This window comes from Sander lucioperca, chromosome 4 (assembly GCF_008315115.2).
Source record: "Sander lucioperca isolate FBNREF2018 chromosome 4, SLUC_FBN_1.2, whole genome shotgun sequence".
Lineage (NCBI taxonomy): Eukaryota > Metazoa > Chordata > Actinopteri > Perciformes > Percidae > Sander > Sander lucioperca.
This window is the reverse complement of record NC_050176.1, coordinates 1,148,134-1,166,709: the sequence shown is the minus strand read 5'-3', so window position 1 is coordinate 1,166,709 and position 18,576 is coordinate 1,148,134. Positions and strand designations below refer to the sequence as shown.

The following is an 18,576-nucleotide window of genomic DNA, read 5'->3' as shown; positions in this document are numbered from 1 at the left end:
GCTTTAATATAACAGACGATCTTTATGTAAACTTTAGTCCCTCTCAAATTGATAATTTCATAGACGGTGCTACGGCCTGCCTACGGACTACTTTAGACTCTGTTGCTCCCCTTAAAAAGAAGACGATGAAGCAAAGGAAACTAGCACCTTGGTATAACTCCCAAACTCGTAAATTAAAGCAAATCTCGCGCAAACTTGAAAGTAAATGGCGTTCCACCAAACTGGAAGAATCTCGTTTAGAGTGGCAAGACAGTCTGAAAACCTATAGGAAGACCCTAAGAAAGGCCAGATCAGACTACTATTCATCACTAATAGAAGAAAATAAGAACAACCCAAGGTTTCTTTTCAGCACTGTAGCCAGGCTGACAGATAGCCACAGCTCTATTGAGCCATCTATTCCTATAGCTCTGAGTAGTGATGACTTCATGAGTTTCTTTAACGATAAAATTATAACAATTAGAGATACTATTCATCACCTCTTGCCCCCAACCTCTAATGAGTCACCTTTAACTGCTAGAAAGAACGACTAGACCTGACATATACTTAGATTGCTTTTATCCTATAAACCCTCAACAATTAATGCTAAAGGTCTCTTCAGCAAACCCATCTACCTGTCTCTTGGACCCCATCCCTACGAGGCTACTTAAAGAAGCGTTACCCGTGGTTAACACTTCATTGCTAGATATGATAAATATGTCTTTATTGACAGGTTATGTACCGCAGTCATTTAAAGTAGCTGTGATAAAACCTCTACTGAAAAAACCCACCCTCGATCCTGAGGTCTTAGCCAACTATAGACCTATATCTAACCTTCCCTTTCTCTCCAAGATCCTTGAGAAAGTAGTCGCTAATCAGTTATGTGATTTTCTACATAGCAATAGCTTATTTGAGGACTTTCAGTCAGGATTTAGAAAGCATCATAGCACAGAGACGGCACTGGTGAAAATTACTAACGACCTTCTAACTGCATCAGACAAAGGACTTGTCTCCATACGTGTCTTATTAGATCTTAGTGCTGCATTCGATACTATTGACCATACCATCCTCTTACAGAGACTGGAACATTTAGTTGGCATTAAAGGAATCGCACTAAACTGGTTTAAGTCCTACTTCTCTGATCGATCGCAATTTGTTAATGTTAACAATAAACCCTCCAATTACGCTAAAATTAACCTTGGCGTTCCTCAAGGCTCAGTGCTTGGACCAATTCTATTCTCCTTATATATGCTTCCTCTAGGCAATATTATTAGGAAACAATCAATTAACTTTCACTGTTATGCGGATGACACCCAATTATATCTGTCAATCAAGCCAGACGAAACCAGCCAGCTAGCTAAACTTCAAGCATGCATTAAAGATATAAAATCATGGATGGCCTACAATTTCCTGATGTTAAACTCAAACAAAACCGAAGTTATTGTGCTGGGCCAGAAACACCTACTAACCTCAGTAGCCGAAGATATAATTACTCTGGATGGCATTGCCCTGGCATCCAGCACTACTGTCAGAAATCTAGGAGTCGTTTTTGATCAGGATCTATCCTTTAACGCCCATCTAAAACAAACCTCTAGAACAGCCTTTTTTCACCTTCGTAACATTGCTAAAATTAGGAACATCCTGTCTCAAAACGATGCAGAAAAACTAGTCCATGCATTCGTTACTTCCAGGCTGGACTACTGTAATTCCTTATTATCAGGATGCTCAAATAAAACTCTTAGGACTCTCCAGCTGATCCAGAATGCTGCAGCGCGTGTTCTGACAAGAACTAAGAAAAGAGATCATATTTCTCCTGTATTAGCTTCTCTCCATTGGCTTCCTGTAAAATCCAGGATTGAATTTAAAATCCTTCTTCTGACCTATAAAGCTCTAAATGGTCAAGCTCCTTCATATCTTGAGGACCTCTTAGTACCTTATTGTCCCACTAGAGCACTACGCTCCCAGAATGCAGAGTTACTTGTGGTTCCTAGAGTCTCTAAAAGTAGAATGGGAGGCAGAGCCTTCAGCTATCAGGCTCCTCTCCTGTGGAACCAGCTCCCAGTCTGGGTTCGGGGGGCAGACACCGTCGCTACATTTAAGACTAAACTGAAAACTCTCCTCTTTGATAAAGCTTATAGTTAGGGAGTGAGGAGTTGCAGTGAACGCCTAGACCGGCGGGGCAGGGTGCATAGCTGCAGACACAGCACCCCTGCTTTTCTCTGCTTCTCTTTACAGTCATCAGATTTACCTATCGTATAATCAATAATATAGTGCCTCTCCCAGTTATGCTATTATAATTCTAGACTGCCGAGGAAGTTCCTTCTTATGACACGCTCTTTTCTTTTGTTTCCTTTTATGCACATCCTGTCTCAGAAGTGCTTGTTACTCACCTAGCTCTGGGGAGTTTACTCCCCGGAGTCCTTATGTTTCTTCTTCGCCCAGAACATCGCCTCGGATTAGGGTGACACCAAGATCTGGGTCTTGGGTGCAGCTGTGGCTATGGACCTGCTACACCCTGCTACGCTCTACGATTCCCTGCAATGCCCGGCTACGTCCTGCTGTGTCCACCGCGTCCACCCATGCTCTGCTGTGCCACGCTACATCCTGTACCGTCATAACCCCAACCGTCAGACACCGCCCACCAAGAGTCTGGGTCTGCCGAGGTTTCTTCCTAAAAGGGAGTTTTTCCTCGCCACTGTCGCAATAGCCACTGCTAATGCTTGCTCTTGGGGGAACTATTGGAATTGTTGGGGCTTTATAGAGTGTGGTCTAGACTTACTCTATCTGTAAAGTGTCTCGAGATAACTCTTGTTATGATTTGATACTATAAATAAAATTGAATTGAATTGAATTGAATACCCTTCTCATCTCCGTGCGTGTTGTAACTCTGTCCAACGGCTCCACTGGTAGCTTAGCCTAGCACGGATCCTGAAGGTAACCGGCTCCATCTAGCCTACTGCTCCGAATGAGTGACAAAATAACGCCAACATTTTCCTATTTACATGTTGTGATTTGTATAGTCACAGTGTGTACACAGACATCTTCTAACCGTATATAAACTGGGAACTATATTCTCAGAAGCAGTGCTACTTCTGCTACTTGGGCAGAGTGATATGCTTGCAGCACCTGAGAAGCCCCGAGCAGAGAGTAGCAATGCTTTGCCTTTCTGTGAATATAGTTCCCAGTTTATATACGGTTAGAAGATGGCTGTGTCTCATGTGACCTTGTTATTTGTACACGCTGTGACTATACAAATCACAACATGTAAATAGGAAAATGTTGGCGTTATTTTGTCACTTATTCGGAGCAGTAGGCTAGTTGGAACCAATTACCTTCAGGATCCGTGCTAGGCTAAGCTACCGGTGGAGCCGTCGGACAGAGTTACAACACACACGGAGACGAGAAGGGTATGTACGGACTTGTCTAACTCTGGGGGTTACGGTGAGTAAGCTAAAGTCCCAATAAGTCTGTGTGTTCCTTTAATTGATATAGCACTTTACATGCACAGTAAAACCAGTACATTAAAAACAGTGTTATACACTGTTAAACACTATATATTACAGTAGTTCAATGCAGTTGTTTGCAGTTATGGTAAAATACATTTACCACCATCAGAAACTGTCCTCACAAGAAGAACAAACGCATTAATCTTTACAGCAAGTGCCACAACACAACATTTACATTGAAGTGGCAAAGCCCACTAGTGGCCGTAGTAATGATGGGAGCAGAAGAGGAAGGATGGATGGAGCATTGGATTTTAACATGGGAGGCTGCTGTTGGTTTACCATTTCCAACCACCATTCCCGAATCGTACCCAATCCACTGAACAGTAATCCAGATGTGATGAGACTAATGACCACCTAGAAACTTGGAGCACCCCTACTTAGTCACAAACATGTCAATGTGCTTTAAACATGATCATTTACCATCCAGCGATTATAGAGAAGTGTAATTTGTTGAGCTTGCTCAACAGGCACATTCTCCACATGCACCTTCAGTTTCTGCTCTGCGTTTAACTGATGTGTTGACCCAAATGCCATAGTTTTAGTTTTGATGGTAACACTACCCAACATTTATAAGCAGTCTATAAACATTTAATACCTGTAAATGATTTATAACACACTATAATGTAGTAAGCAAATATGAGCATTTATTAATATGCTTTTTAAAAACTTCCTCTGTGTGAAGGATGGTGTATAAACAGATGAGTGACAATGTAGTAAAACACAGTTGTAATTATTTTAACTTGTGTCTTCATAGTAGAACCTTCAATTGTTGAAAAGCACTGTACATTGATAAACACTTAAAAATGTCCTTGTATCAGCTTACAGCTACATTATAGTGTGTTAGTTTTGCTTATACATGCTAAATAGGAGGGATAATTTGAAAGATGCTATAATCACATACAAATTCTAAACACAGTGGCTTTGAATTACCCACCCACACCCTCTGAAACTTGGGAGGAACAGCTTCTTCTCTCATGTCAGGGATGCCAACAGCACCACATTTACAAAACCTCCAGACTCCCTCATCCTTCAGTGTCTCATCTCAGCCAGAACTGAAAAGGTCTCAGCCTGCATCTCCCCAGTGACCCTTGTCCAAATTAGATGTTGTCTCAACACATTCCAGCAATCACAGAGTGACAGCTAAGACGTGATTGCATCCACAGTGACTGAGTCGATGACTAATTAGCTAATGAGGCAAAAATAAACAAATACAGCTCGTTGTGTTTGTGTGTGAGGTTGTTGGCGAGTGTCAGATGGGGCACCCCTAAATCTTGGCGTGACAGCAAATCTGCATAATGGGTGAGAGTGGCAGCCAGCAAAAGTGCTAAAAGTCGATGGAGTGGAGCAAGCAGAGCCAAAACAAGCTGAACAGAGTTGGGCTTAACAGTAAAGAGCCCTGTCACAGTGTCACTCTAAGAAAATAAACACATCCCTGAATCGGTAGCAACCTGGGATATTGGGCTGCAACTAATGATTATTTTCATAGCCTATTAATCTGTCGATTATTTTCTCGATTCATCAATTAATTGTTTGGTCTATGAAATCAGGAAATGTTGACAAATGTCTATCAGTGTTTCCCAAAGCCCAAGATGATGCCCTTAACTGTCTTGTTTTGTCCAAAAGTCAAAGATATTAAAGGAGTAAATATTCACATTTAAGAATCTGGAATCAGAGAATTCTTCCTTTTTTCATAAAACATTAATAAAGCTGCTTAATCGATTATCAAAATAGTAAGGGGTTTATTTAATAGTTGACTAACGAACTAACCAATTAATGGATTATTCTTTGCAGTTCTACTGAGATACAGTTAATCTATAATAGTAGCCCACATTTAATTAAGTCAATCCCCTATTCCTACCTAAGTGTTTCCATTGTTTGCAACAAATACCAGATCTATCACTTTTCTACAATCAATTTTCTTGTCTTTTAAGTAGCAAAACTCTGCAGCAAACATTCTGTACCTCCTGTCCGTGAGACAGAAGATGTTACAGTCAAGTACAGTAAGTTCTGAACAATTTGTTTTGTAGGGTTCAAGCAGAGAAATACACAGAGTACGTCCTTCTTTCTGAAGAATCACATTAGTTATTATCTTATTATTATTAGCAAATGCTCAATCTCCCTTTTTCTCCAGCTGAATGAAACAAATCTGAAAAAAATATTTGTGGTCCTCCAATTTTTCAAAAACATCTTGGCTCCCTTTCTACACATGTCAAACCTGCAGACAGAAACATGCTGCAATATTTGACAATCGTGTTTTTATCAGCTGAGGGGCGTCAGGTCTTTTCTTTCTCGACCTCTCGCGAAGACGATTCAGGCTTTTATATCATCTCGGTTACGTTATTGCAATGCACTGTATTCAGGGTTAAGACAAAAATTATCTCACGCCTTTAGCTGGCACAAAGCCCAGCTGCTCAGCTTTAAACTAGAAGACAAGATCATGTCAGCTGTGTTTTGACCTCTCTTCACTTACCAGTAAGTTTTAGATTTAAAGATTACCTATACAAAATTTTATCTACAAAAGGGAGGCTGTGCAGAAAAGCTTTCGGAACCACTGGCTGTTGTTTCAAGACCACGGACAGCTCTGTTAGTTGTGTGTAGGAGGTGCATGCACACACACACACACACACACACACATATACACACACACACACACACACACACACACACGACATGATAAAAAATAAGCTGGAAGAACATTTAATGTAAATCAACTAATGTTAACAAATCGCCTGTGAGAGAGCTGCAAGCCACAAACTGCTGTTATACGCACCTCCCCCTGCTGCTTTTGACAGAGAATCTTTAAGTGCAAAAAACATTTCTGGTGCTATGTTCTTATGTGAGTGCTCTAATTAAGAAATGTATTCTTTGATTTTGAAACAGTAGCCTCATGTTGTTGTTGTTACTAAGTCTTCATGAGGCTATTGCAAATCAATTAATTTTATTTTATGAAAACATTTCCCCCTCACAATTTGTAACAGCCCCCTCAGTCACTTCATTCTGACGCGCTCGATGGTGTTTTAAGCCCCCACCGTTGACTTCAAGGCAGCGTTGCGACCGTCGACTTCAAGGCACCTAACCCTAACCCTTGCCTATCCCTAGTGCCTTCCATGCAGCGCTGCCTGGAAGACGACGTTGGAGGCTTAAAACACCAAACACTTTCTGACGCCTAGTCTGGCAGCAGTGCAGCCTCAGATCCTCAGGCAGGGCTCTGCTGGCTTTTCCTAAGTCCCGGCTCAAGACTAAAGGTGACTAGCTTTTGCAGTCAGGGCCCTCTCAGCTCTGGAACTCCCTGCCTGAACAGCTGAGGCTGCAGAATCACTGACATCTTTAAATCACTTAAAAAAAAAAAAGATCTTTAAAAAAAAGCTTGTGTATTAATGCAAGCACACTGTTTTATTTTCAAAATGTCTTATCTTTTTATTATTTATTAATGTTATTGTTTTTCATCTTATTATTATTGTGTATTCAATTCCATTTTATTTTTTCCTCATTGCAGTCCTGAAATGTTTTACTTCTGGCTCAACAAAATAAAGCACTTTGTTTTGAAAAGTTTTTATTCCGTATAAATAAAGTATTATTATTATTATTATTATTATTATTATTATTATTATTATTATTATTGCTTCAGGAAGAGAGACATCTCTTAAACCTCTTTGGACAGACTGAGCCACTAACAGGTACAGTAGACTGCACAGGTACATACAGCATGTTGTTAGTTAGTTGTGATGACTATCCAGTGCCTCCTCAGGCAGTGTGTCTGTGAATCTGTGTTATTACTGTAGACTGGGCTTTGGCTTGCATCTGGGCTGCTCCCTGAGGGCTGCATGTTTACCCTACAGTGTCCCATATGTGATGCTTTATGTGAGTAGTTCAGTAGTTATGTAATGTCTCTCTTACTTACTCTCTCTGTTTGCCCTCTTCTTTTTAATATATGCTGTATGTTTGTATTTACACAGGCTTATTAAGCTCGTAATAGTGCATTCCTTTGCATGTACTGTATTATACTTTATTTAAAATTTAGATGAAAATAAATGTCACTCAGTGCCTTTTAATGTACACAAAATATACTTTGACACTTTGAAATTTAAAGTGTAGCTTAACACCCCATGGAAATCTTGTAATTGCTGACCTCCAGTGGTTTGACTGCTCACCTTGCTGTTGTGGTGTACAAGTGTACTCCAGGGTGTGTCAGTACATCACAACACTGCTGCTGGGTGTGATTACAGGTGCAACAGAGCACACTTCTAACCACATCCAACCACACCCATCAGTGATGAGATCAGAGGCGAAACAGACCTGAAACCTTTAACCAGGAGAGCAGTAAAGAACTGTTTTTCTGCCTGGTGTTAGGCCGGCCACACACTGGCTGCGTGGCGTGAGCGTGTCAGCTGCGTGGCGTGTCCGTTTTTATTTCGGCTCCCATGTTAACGTCTCAGCCGCGGCTCGAGCCACGCCGAAAACACATGCATGCTAGAAATAGAACCGACAACTATTTTTCACGCAACACGCAAGCGTGTTGGAAGCGTTTTCAGGCAAAGTAGAATACGAAAAGATATTTCTATGTCATTTTGACATAAATACATATTAATAAATTACATGTTGATGTTTGAAAGTCTCTAGGTTTTGACATAAATGCAGATACAATGTAATTTAAAAAAATAATAATAAATAATTATTGATTTTCAAATATTGCACCTGTCAATACAGAACGAAATATTCTGTAGCCAATTTTGCCGTCAATACTGCCGACGTTGTCTTTGCTGTTATCAAATCAGTATATATTTATGTTTAACATGAAGTATACTACTTGAGTGCAGTAAATCAATGGGAAACATACATGTGTACAGACAAGGCTAGCAGCAGCAGCGCCGCGTCAGACATGTTTCTGGTGTGTAAAAACGCCACGCAGCCGCCACGCAGCTGACACGCAACAGAAACGCCACGCTCACGCGACGCAGCCAGTGTGTGGCCGGCCTTAAGTGATTCTTTAAAGACTTTAGTTATAAACACAAAATACTGGCTGTTGGTATCTTTACTCCGAATCGAAAATAGAATCAAATATTATTATTATTATTATTATTATATTAAAACTAAGATAAAGCAGTACAGATCAATATAATTTGACAAACTTGCAGCAAAGAAACCAGCTTTCCATTTGACCAATATAAATAATCAATCTCAAGAAAATACTAGATGTAACAGTGCTTTTAACGCTACAGAGGGGGCGCTGTAACATGATCTTTCTATGTGCATAACATGTAGCCTCTTGTTTTGGTTTTGAGGATATGTTTTTGTGTTTTTCACATGTCACATTAAACCTGAAGTATTTTTGAAATACTAAAGGTGTATGTTGTGTGGATCAATAAGCACTTAAAGCTGCTGTAAGACAGAGCTTCTATATTTTTTGCAAAGTCAAGCCATGTATTGTGGTGTGTCTCTAAAATAAAAAAACAATGCCGTTTTAAAATGGCAGCGCTTTCATCTGAAAAGCCTTTAACCAACCCTATACCTTGTGAAAACATTAGTAGGGGGAACTCGTCACAGTCTGTCATCAAAGTTATTCATCAAAGGTGTTGAAAGGGGTTATAAATTCTAGCTGTATTATTCAACTTGGGTGCTATTTTAATTGTGGCTTGGACTCAGTTAGATATGATTTATGTAAAACTGAAGTTTTTTTGGGCCCTGCTTGCCTCGATACAGGGTTTTGTGCCAGACTCTGTGGGTTCTAAATCTCCACGATGGAGTTGGCAAGTGCGAAATTAGCTATTTCCTAACCCTATTTTTTTTTTTTTTTTACAATAATTGACTGACAAGACAAATGAGAAAATATAATAGCATACGGATGAATCGAGGGACAGACAGATTGACAGTCAATTAGATGAGGAAAAGGAAACTACCACACAAATCGCCACTGCCAAGACTCCTACTCACCAACACCAGATCGATGTCACACACAATAGATGAGCTACAAATACACACGGAACTGATGCGTGATTATTACCACAGAAGCCTGGCTGAACGCCGGACACGTACATTTTTTTTGCAGGATGGTAGGGGAAGAACCCGCCCTACTCTCCCTCTGAATGGCTAGTACTCGTTGCCTGCTCTGGTGGGATTGGTTATGTTTAGGCAAGAGGAGTGGGATTGGTTATAGTTAGGGTAAGAATGTCAGGGTTAGCCAATCAGGGATGAGTTCCCTAATGAATATTCATGAGTCCTCCCCTACCATCCTGCAAAAAAAAAAACTCGCCTCCCGGACAGCAGCTAGCAGCTGGCAGCTGGCAGCTGGCAGCTGGCAGCTAGCAGCTGGCAGCTAGCAGCTGGCAGCTAGCAGGACGAGCTAGTGGCAAGATGTCTGAGTTGATAACGCATCTTGTTGTCATATAAGAGCCCTGTTCATGTTGCACAGACATTATAATTGCATTTTGTGTCTTTTAAGAGGCACAAAGACAGACACTCTTTAGAATATGCCCCCAAAACTGCCGTTTTAGCTAACTGGGAGCTATGGGCATTAGCTGCAGCAACTCCAGTTTGCTAGGACCGATTCTGTTTGTTTGTTTTTTTGCTATCGACAGTACTTTAAATTTATAGCGATCAAGATTAACGTAAAAATTGCCCGGTGTTCTCCTTTAACAGGAAAAAAGTCTCTTACTCCTTCACTCCTGCTTTCACACCTCCTCTCCTTTTGAGTCTATTGATATGTGTGTATAGCAGCCACTAATGGCTCAATCAATGAACTAAATTCTCCACTCCTACCTAGTCCAAATGTATAGATTCTCAGATTTCACTGATGTACTCACTTTTCCATGATTGTTAAGCTGTGATCTTAGAGGATGGTTTGATTACCAATAATGTGGCCTGTGGAGTTACATTATTTGAGTATAGGCATTGGAATGTATTATATATAATGTATATTGGCTTTTGAATGTTTTCTTCATTTCTTATTTTGTTAAATCTATTCATTTTAAATAGATTTGTATCTGTTTCCTTACTCTTAAGACTATTTATTGTGCTGCTGGATGTGGATTTCCCCTCTGGGGATCTATAAACTCTGATTTTATCTTATCTTAATTGTTCTAAAGGAGGATGCGGTTTTCAAGAACAGGACTCTGCTGAAAATCAACATAATGCTCAAAGCACCACTACAAAATAACTGCAAAATGAATACATCACACTGTTTTGGTTAAGGGAAGGCAGTGACTGGTAAGTCACCTTAGTGCAGTGTCACGCTGCAACTTACAATTATCTTTATTATTGATTCATCTGACGATTGGTTTCTCAATGAATCATTTTGTCTATAAAACATCAGTACATATTTAATTTACTAAAATGTAGGACAAAGAAAGCAGTGGAGATATCACAAACACAAATGGGATCTTTAAATGTTTGGCATTGTTGCTAGAAAAATCACTGAAATCTAGCCCGATTCGGCCAGACCAAATTACAAATGCCCAGTTAATGTGGTACCTCTGAGTACATTTTTGATTTCCAAGGGGTGTTATTAACGGCCGTAGACCAAAATGCCTCTGGGTGCGATAAGATATGCCTTCAACCAATTAGAGCAACGAAAATGTGATACAGAGCGATGGACAAATCGCAGACTACAGACTAAAGCGTGATGATGTAGAATCAACAGTGGTGGACATTCCATGCATTTTAGCATATGGATTTTTAGAATGACATTATTATTAGTTGAAGAGTAAGAAACAATCTTAACCATAAGTTTAATAGGTGTTAATGGGGGCCCTGGTAGTTCGGGGCCCAAGGCAATCGCTGACCTTTGCCTAGTGGTAAAGTCTGCCTCTGTTTTTGCCATCAGAATTAAAAAAAATAGTCAGCCATCTTGGTTGTTTTCGAAAAATGCATTATCAGCTTCCCTCTTTCCAAAGCTAGGTTTATGCTTGCCGTAGCGTCCCCGGCGCAACCAAAATTTCCATCATCACATATTTTCCATAAAGCATGAAGGCTCCACAAGTTGTCAGTCATCGTATTAAATCCACCGCATATGAAATAAACGATTGTGATTGGCCCGGCCAAGTCCTAGTTGGATGAAAATCTGTCTGAATGGGAGGGGGACTAGATGCATCTGCCAGAGTAAATAAAAGAGCACATGGGCGAAGTTAGCCTTCAGGGCTTTCTGATAGGAATCTTCTTAAGGCCCTGACACACCAACCAGACGGGCCGACCGTCAGCAGTAAAGCCAGTTGGACTGATCAGTCGGGTCCCGAGGTCCAAAAAATGCCTCAGAACACACTGAGGCGACGCCGACTTGAGCGTACGCTCTGCGCGAAACGTAATACGTCTCCATAGCAGCAGGCGCCGCTGCTCTGTATTATTTCCATTAACAGTCTGATTATTTCCCAGAAAATGAAAACCGGCAGCTGATTGGATGAACGCGTCACGTGGTTCTTTTTTCTCCGGAAATTCACAGCCAGACTGTCATGGCGGCTTGTTCAGAATACGATCTCATATTGTACTAAAATAGTTCACCGAAAAGTGTTTCTGAAAACATTTTAAGCGAGAAATAGGCCATGCAGTTGCTGAATCTGTCTTCATTTCAGATTGACAAAGGTCAGTTTAAAAGATTTTCGTCTGATTTTGAGCGGCTCATCCGCTCCCCATTTCCGGGTGAGTCCCGACTGCCCTGTCCCCGACTGAACATGTCGGATCGGCCCAAATGAATGCCAACGGCTCCTCGGACGGCCGACGGTACGGGACACACAGAACAGACACGAGTCACGGACCTCGCCAGACGGCCCGACGCCCGATTATCGGGCTGGTGTAAGAGAGAACTCTTAGGTTTATGCAACAAAACTACTTGGCAAGTTTAGTAAAAGATCATGGTTTGGATTTTGGTTCGGGAACCTTGAAAATCCACGTAGGGAGAAAGCCGTGGTGGGTAACACAGGGCTTTCAAGCAGGGGAGCAGAGTTCTTGTCCCAGAAGAAGTAAAGGTCTCGGGTGTCTCGGGAGTAATCCATTATGGGACCGATGTTTTACCCAAACCGTAATTTTTATTTTTCTAACCACATGACAGTCAACTTTTTGTGGCAAAAGGTAACTGTCCCTTACCCGTACCCTGTACCCGGCTCAAAGTCACCTTTTTTCGGCTACACTTAACTGCATCAACCGTACATACTTATTTTAACCCAAACTCCCATCTTTTTCCAAACTTAACCAAATAGTTTTGTTTCAATTCACGTTAACCATGTGTTCAAAACAGTGACCATTTCACAATGTGCGCCGGAAAATACATTCCCCTTGAAACGTAATTAAGAATGCAGTTTCGTTGTATAGGAACAGGATTTCTTTAGGAGATAGGGGTTGACCTCTAACATAAAGAAATCCTGCTCCAGTCTTCCACAGCCAACCCATAATACCACTTCAATCCTATGTTCCATCTCCCAGAATTGCAAATGTTCTTTCAATTTTCTGCAATACACCCAGCGCTTACTGATTTGCTCCATGATCCAGAACATCAATAGATACACTGAACATACCAACAGAGACAGAGCCCTAACGTAGCCTGAAGCATCTATCAATTTCAAATGGCTACCGTATATCTCTCTCATTGCATTAGAGACCTCTCATATTTCCATTTCAGAGCCCACTGGGAGCCTTATTCAATCCTCAATCATTAAAGCTCAGTTGTGTTGTACAGAAATAAAAAGGGTGTTTATTGCTGCAGCAGTAGACACACAGGCAATTCACTTTGAGTCATTCAGCCTTGAAAGGATTTGCTGCTTTTAAAATAATGTTTACAGACTTAGTGTCCACGGTGTGCTCATTTTTGATGTCACAGGCAATGACAAATAACAATTAATTGAGACAAAACCTGCCACAGGTTTGACCTGAAGTATCCCCAGGCATAAATCCAAATCTCATGGGAACAGTTCACAGAAATTCAAAGATGTCCTTTTTGCTTTGTGGATATATTTGATTTAATACAATTTGGGAATAATCACACAATGTTATTACAACAATCTCAATGCATGTCTTAAAGGGGTAGCAATTGACTATGTCACTTCCATAAAGGTGGTGGACTTGTGTGATACTTGTGAAAGAATGGACAGAATCGATAAGTAAAGGCTGCCATATCTCGACTTTTAGTCCCTCGTATGGGTCAGGCTCCAAAAACTATGCATCCTACATTTCCAACAATGCAAATGGATAGTTTTTTTTTTTTCTTTTATTAGACCCACATCCACATCTTTCAAACTCCAAACCTCCAGTTTGCAACATAGTCTTTCTATTATAAGTTCAATCACTTCATCACAGTTATTTTCTCCAGAGTCACATGAGACATTATACTGTTTACTGTTTTCACAGGCCGAGTGGTACTAACCATGACCAGTACCAATCTTGATGTTAAAAATGGATGGAGTGCTTCTTTGGTTCATTTTCAGAGTAAAATAAAAACAAACATTTAAATTGGAAAAAGGTCCACAGTCTCTAAATATGTGATGTGATATTTATATGTGAAATTTATATCTGAAACATATCCTGCTCATACATACTGTACGTTTTTTTATTCACAAGACACATACAGTGCTTATTTATTACTTATTTACACAATGCCTCTGTTTCTAGAGGAATGACTTATTTGCATCAATGATGTGTTCCTCATAAAGTGTCTATGGAGCGCACATTCCCTATAGGCTAAAAGCAATTAGTGTAATTAGTGTAGTAATGCATCGACAAGTTAACATGTGAACTGCCAGTAGGAGAACCATGGAGCCAGTAAATACTGGAGCACTAAGACACTGCTGTAAGACAAACACGTCACACTTTACCAGCATTAAATATTATTACACATGAACTATTTTGATTGGCTGACCACAGCTTACACACACACACACTGTATGATCTAAAATCATAAAATGTAACATAGCCTACCAATAGCTTTCCTGCAGGTTAGTAGAAAGCAGCTACTGTATAGAAGAATATACAAAGTTTTACACCTGTAAGCAAAATCCTAATCTGGGCTTTTCCCATTTTAGTGTGCACCAAATTGAATTGAAATATTGGAGCTTTCAAGGGCCAGAAGGAAACCCCTAACAGCTTGCTGCTCGCAGCAATATTAACTTTACACTAGGGACATTAGAAGGACAATGCCAGAGTAGAGTCAATGTTTAATGTCCCCAAGAGGCAGTTTGGTTTCCAGACAGTTAGTCAAAATGAATAGCACATGGAGAAAAATACTGTAAATGTGTACTGTCACTGTCAATATTTACTATGGGTATATTTTACTATGTGTTATTATACTGTTCATCTTTAATGTTTCTTCTTCCAATGCATAGCTATAGAAATGTACCCGTAGAGTCTAAGCTGCAATCTGATAAAGGAATTCTCAAGAACACTCACAATAACTATCCCACCACAGAGACATATTAAATATTGATTAACAGACAGTCTTAACATTGAGGAAACTTTGCCAAGTTTAAAATCGATCACATTAAAGCAGCTGGTTCACAGATATGTATGAGATCAATACATATCCAGAATCTGAGATGCAAAGAAGAATATATTGGGTTGACTTATCTTCCTCAAGAATATCAAACAAGGTCACTTTGATTGCATGTGGAAGTCTGTTTTCATCATTTCAGTGTACACATAAACATCATTCTTAAATGCAGAGTAGTCACGGCACGATGCAAGTTTTCCTGCCTACAAATTTGCCTCAAATATACAAGAATTATCTATTTATGCTGTGTTACAGCATTATTTGTTTTTTTAGAAAAAAGTTCCCTTACCTGTTGCAAAACACATCCAACACATCCAGCAGAGCAACATTATCATTAAGCGACTTTGAGTTTGTGAAAAGCGCTTTATAAATTCAATTTATTATTATTCATATATTTGAAGTCATGTTTCTGGCCACTTGATGAGTTCAATATTCACTCTCCTTTTATCTCTGTTTTTGGTCTCCACCAACTCCTGAAGGAAATATTTGACTCTTTAGCTCCTAAATGCTCCACTATGTTCACTAGCTTTGTCTGTATCCCGTTTGGTGCTGAGGAGGTAATGTACCGCATGGGGGTGTCACGATTTTCCAAATCTACAATTTGATTTCACTTTCGATTTTAAGGTCACGATTCAATTCAATTTTCAGTTAAAACCTTTTTTCAGCAGTTTTCAGAGTGTACGAGGTGGACTTCAATGCACCAAGCAACATTGCATAACATTGTTTTGTTTTTTGCGATGTTTCACCCCTACAGTTTTGTGCATTTTACTTATACAACGCTGTTTGGGATTTTTTTTAAAGTAGCGATTCGACAACGTTGCTAGCACAGCCAAACATCAAGCAAGTGCAACGACAACACATAGCTAATATTACTTACTAGTCCAAAAGCAAGAAGGCCAGATCGGCATGTGTCTTGCAGCCTTCTATTGCATCCTTTTAGTCCAACGACTAAAATCCATTCCAAGATTTGTTCTTGTCAGCCTCTTTCTCAGTCACTCTCTCCGCTCTACACCAGCATTCCCCTCCGCCACGGCCTGAAAACCTCCTCCTACCAGCGGTCCAAAGCTCCTGTACGAGCGGTGTGAACAGTAAAAACTCTCATTAGCAACCGCTGTTGAAAACATCTGCAAGCCAACTAAAGATTTAGATAATCACATGTTCAGAGAGCAACGGCCAAACTGTATCCAGACTGCATTTGTGCCACCTTGTACTTATGGAAGAGCTTAAGTCCTCTAAATGTCAGAGAATTTCTAGTGGTACAAAAGATCTACTTGGTACTTTGCACTCCAGTCATTTTCCCTGAAGGATCAAATATGTTGACAGATGGTGATTAGGGATCTTATAAGGACTTCATCCATTCATTTTGGTGTCTGTGCAGCTGCTCTTGAATTTATTTAGCAGAGTGACATGTTGTCAAGGAACAACTATGCAGGCTACTCTAGCCATTACACCGTATGCTGAGCACCTGTTTACTGAGTTACTTCTATTGGAAGAATATGTGAGGCCACATACTCAGAGTGGAGCCTCGTTACTTATAGCCTCACCTGTGTTCATGTTGGAGCTTATAGGTAAAGAAACAAAGGATATGTGATGTGCCTTTATGTCAAAAACGTCTTTGTTTTACACTTCCTCTACTTCAGTCAGCCAGAGCAAAGGTGCCAAAAAAGAAGATCCAATCTGTAAAACATGATTGCATGATTAAGACGTGTACATTAAAGAAAAAAATATCCATATTACAGAGATTTAACCTCCTCTGGGGGTCCTGTGGCTCTGCTCCAATATAGTCACGCAGTTAACAATCCTTTAGCTGCAGATTACACTGAAGGGGATGAACGGCCCGATGGGTTTCGTGCATCATCGCCGGAACGCCCTCCTTATTCTGGGCCAGATGTTGTCGGACTATTAAAAAAAGGCTCGCACGAACACGCTGATGCACGCGCTTCACGCTTGCAAATGTAGCAATACAGCAATGTATTAAACTGGGGTGATCTTAATGGATTCAGCAGCCTTAACATACTCTAACTCAAATATAAACTGTTGGATGTAAGAAGCTGATTAGGTCGCTTTGAGCTCTCCTTTAAATTGCCTTTCTAAATAAATAATATCATATATTTTTCTATATTTTTGAAAAATGACGCTGAAATGACAAAAAAAAAGAAGGTGCATTGGCTGCATCTTTTTCTTTTCTTTGTTTTTTGCATCCTTTGACAGACAGAAAACAGAATGAAGGCTCCATCGGTGACCCACCTTGACAGCAGAATGTCGCCCACAGGTAAACTCCAATCAATACAGATCCAGTACACTTCCGAGGCTCCATGGCAGCGGCGGAGCACAACTCCGTCTGTAGCCCGCTGGGGATGTCAAACTTCGAGGTAACGTGCAGCTTTGTCAGACTGCTGGTGATCTCTCTCTCTCTCTCTCTCTCTCTCTCTCTCTCTCTCTCTCTCTCTCTCTCTCTCGTACACACACCCGATGTGTCTGTCTCCTCAAAAGTCACTTTGGATACCACTCTCTTCTCCCCTCTCTGCGCTCAGCTGTATTCTTATATCAAACATGTCGTGCGTGTCCTCTGCGTGTTCCCTGTCCTATCCGTGCGCGGTGATGATGACAGCCACCTGTCTATGGTGAGTGGGTAGTGCGTAATGCCGTCAACTTCGTGTCCCCTCCAGTCATTTCGGGCACAGCCTCATCTGCTTTATGGGTGATGATGACTAAAGGAAAGATGAACACGCACGCAGGAATTCCAAACAGAGGGCGACATGATGTGTGAGGGACACATCTGAAAACTTTTTGTTTTACTCATGCAAATCTTTCATTACAAATTTGTTTAAGCCTTGTTTGGCGCATGCTCAATAGTGCACTTGATCAGCAGGTGTAGTCAACATGATCTCGCTTCCAACCTTACATATAGATACAGTGATCATCTGTCTCTACCTCATCAGTGTCCTCTTTTCCTCCTATAGTCTAATGCAACTGAGCAACAACAAAGAACGTCCTTTAAAAAGTGCACAAATTAATTTCAGGTAGGACCCTGATCTTTCTATAGGCTACTTCAAATTCAGTCTCTTTTAGCAGCCTTTTCCTTTTTTGCAAGCAGTGTCAGACACTTTTACACAGTTAGCACAGTACTCTCTCCCTCTCCTGTTTTTCTTCTAAATGCTGTTCTGCTCCCTGTCCTCTTTCCTCATCCTCCCATACTGCCCCCCCCCTCCAGTCTCCGTAATCTACCTTCTCGCTGTCACATGCATCACCTGTGGGATCTTAGACTCTTTCCTCCAGTTATTAACTTGTGTTTTCTACCAGCCAATAGGAACATGTCTACATGTTGGTGTTGGACCCATCCATTGCTTTGACATCATAAAGAATTCGTGATAATTTATATAGGGAAGGTGAGGTAGGTCTTCATATACACATGGAGTAGGCTGGGTTTAGCACAAGTGTGTATTACCGCAATTTAGATTTTTTTGTTGATTTTCACAGTTTTGAAAGCCATCAATCTCAGCATGTGGCCAAAAAAAGTTGATCCCAAACCATCTGCACATCAGTGGCGTAGTCTACGTGATACGCAGGTATACGCGTATACCCACTAAGAAAGCTCTAGGATTTCCATATACCCACTTAAAAATGCCC

The 18,576-nt window shown here is 40.6% G+C and overlaps 1 protein-coding gene across 1 annotated transcript in view; it reads right to left on the bottom strand.

The window, feature by feature from the left end:
- chrna8 (cholinergic receptor, nicotinic, alpha 8) overlaps window positions 1–17,427 on the bottom strand; it is a 68,074-nt gene extending 50,647 nt beyond the window's left edge. The window contains exon 1 of the mRNA XM_031293602.2: window positions 17,194–17,427. Coding sequence (XP_031149462.1) covers window positions 17,194–17,263 — 70 coding nt within the window. The 5' untranslated portion in view covers window positions 17,264–17,427. The remainder of the gene's footprint in view (window positions 1–17,193) is intronic.
- Window positions 17,428–18,576: the final 1,149 nt, after the last annotated feature.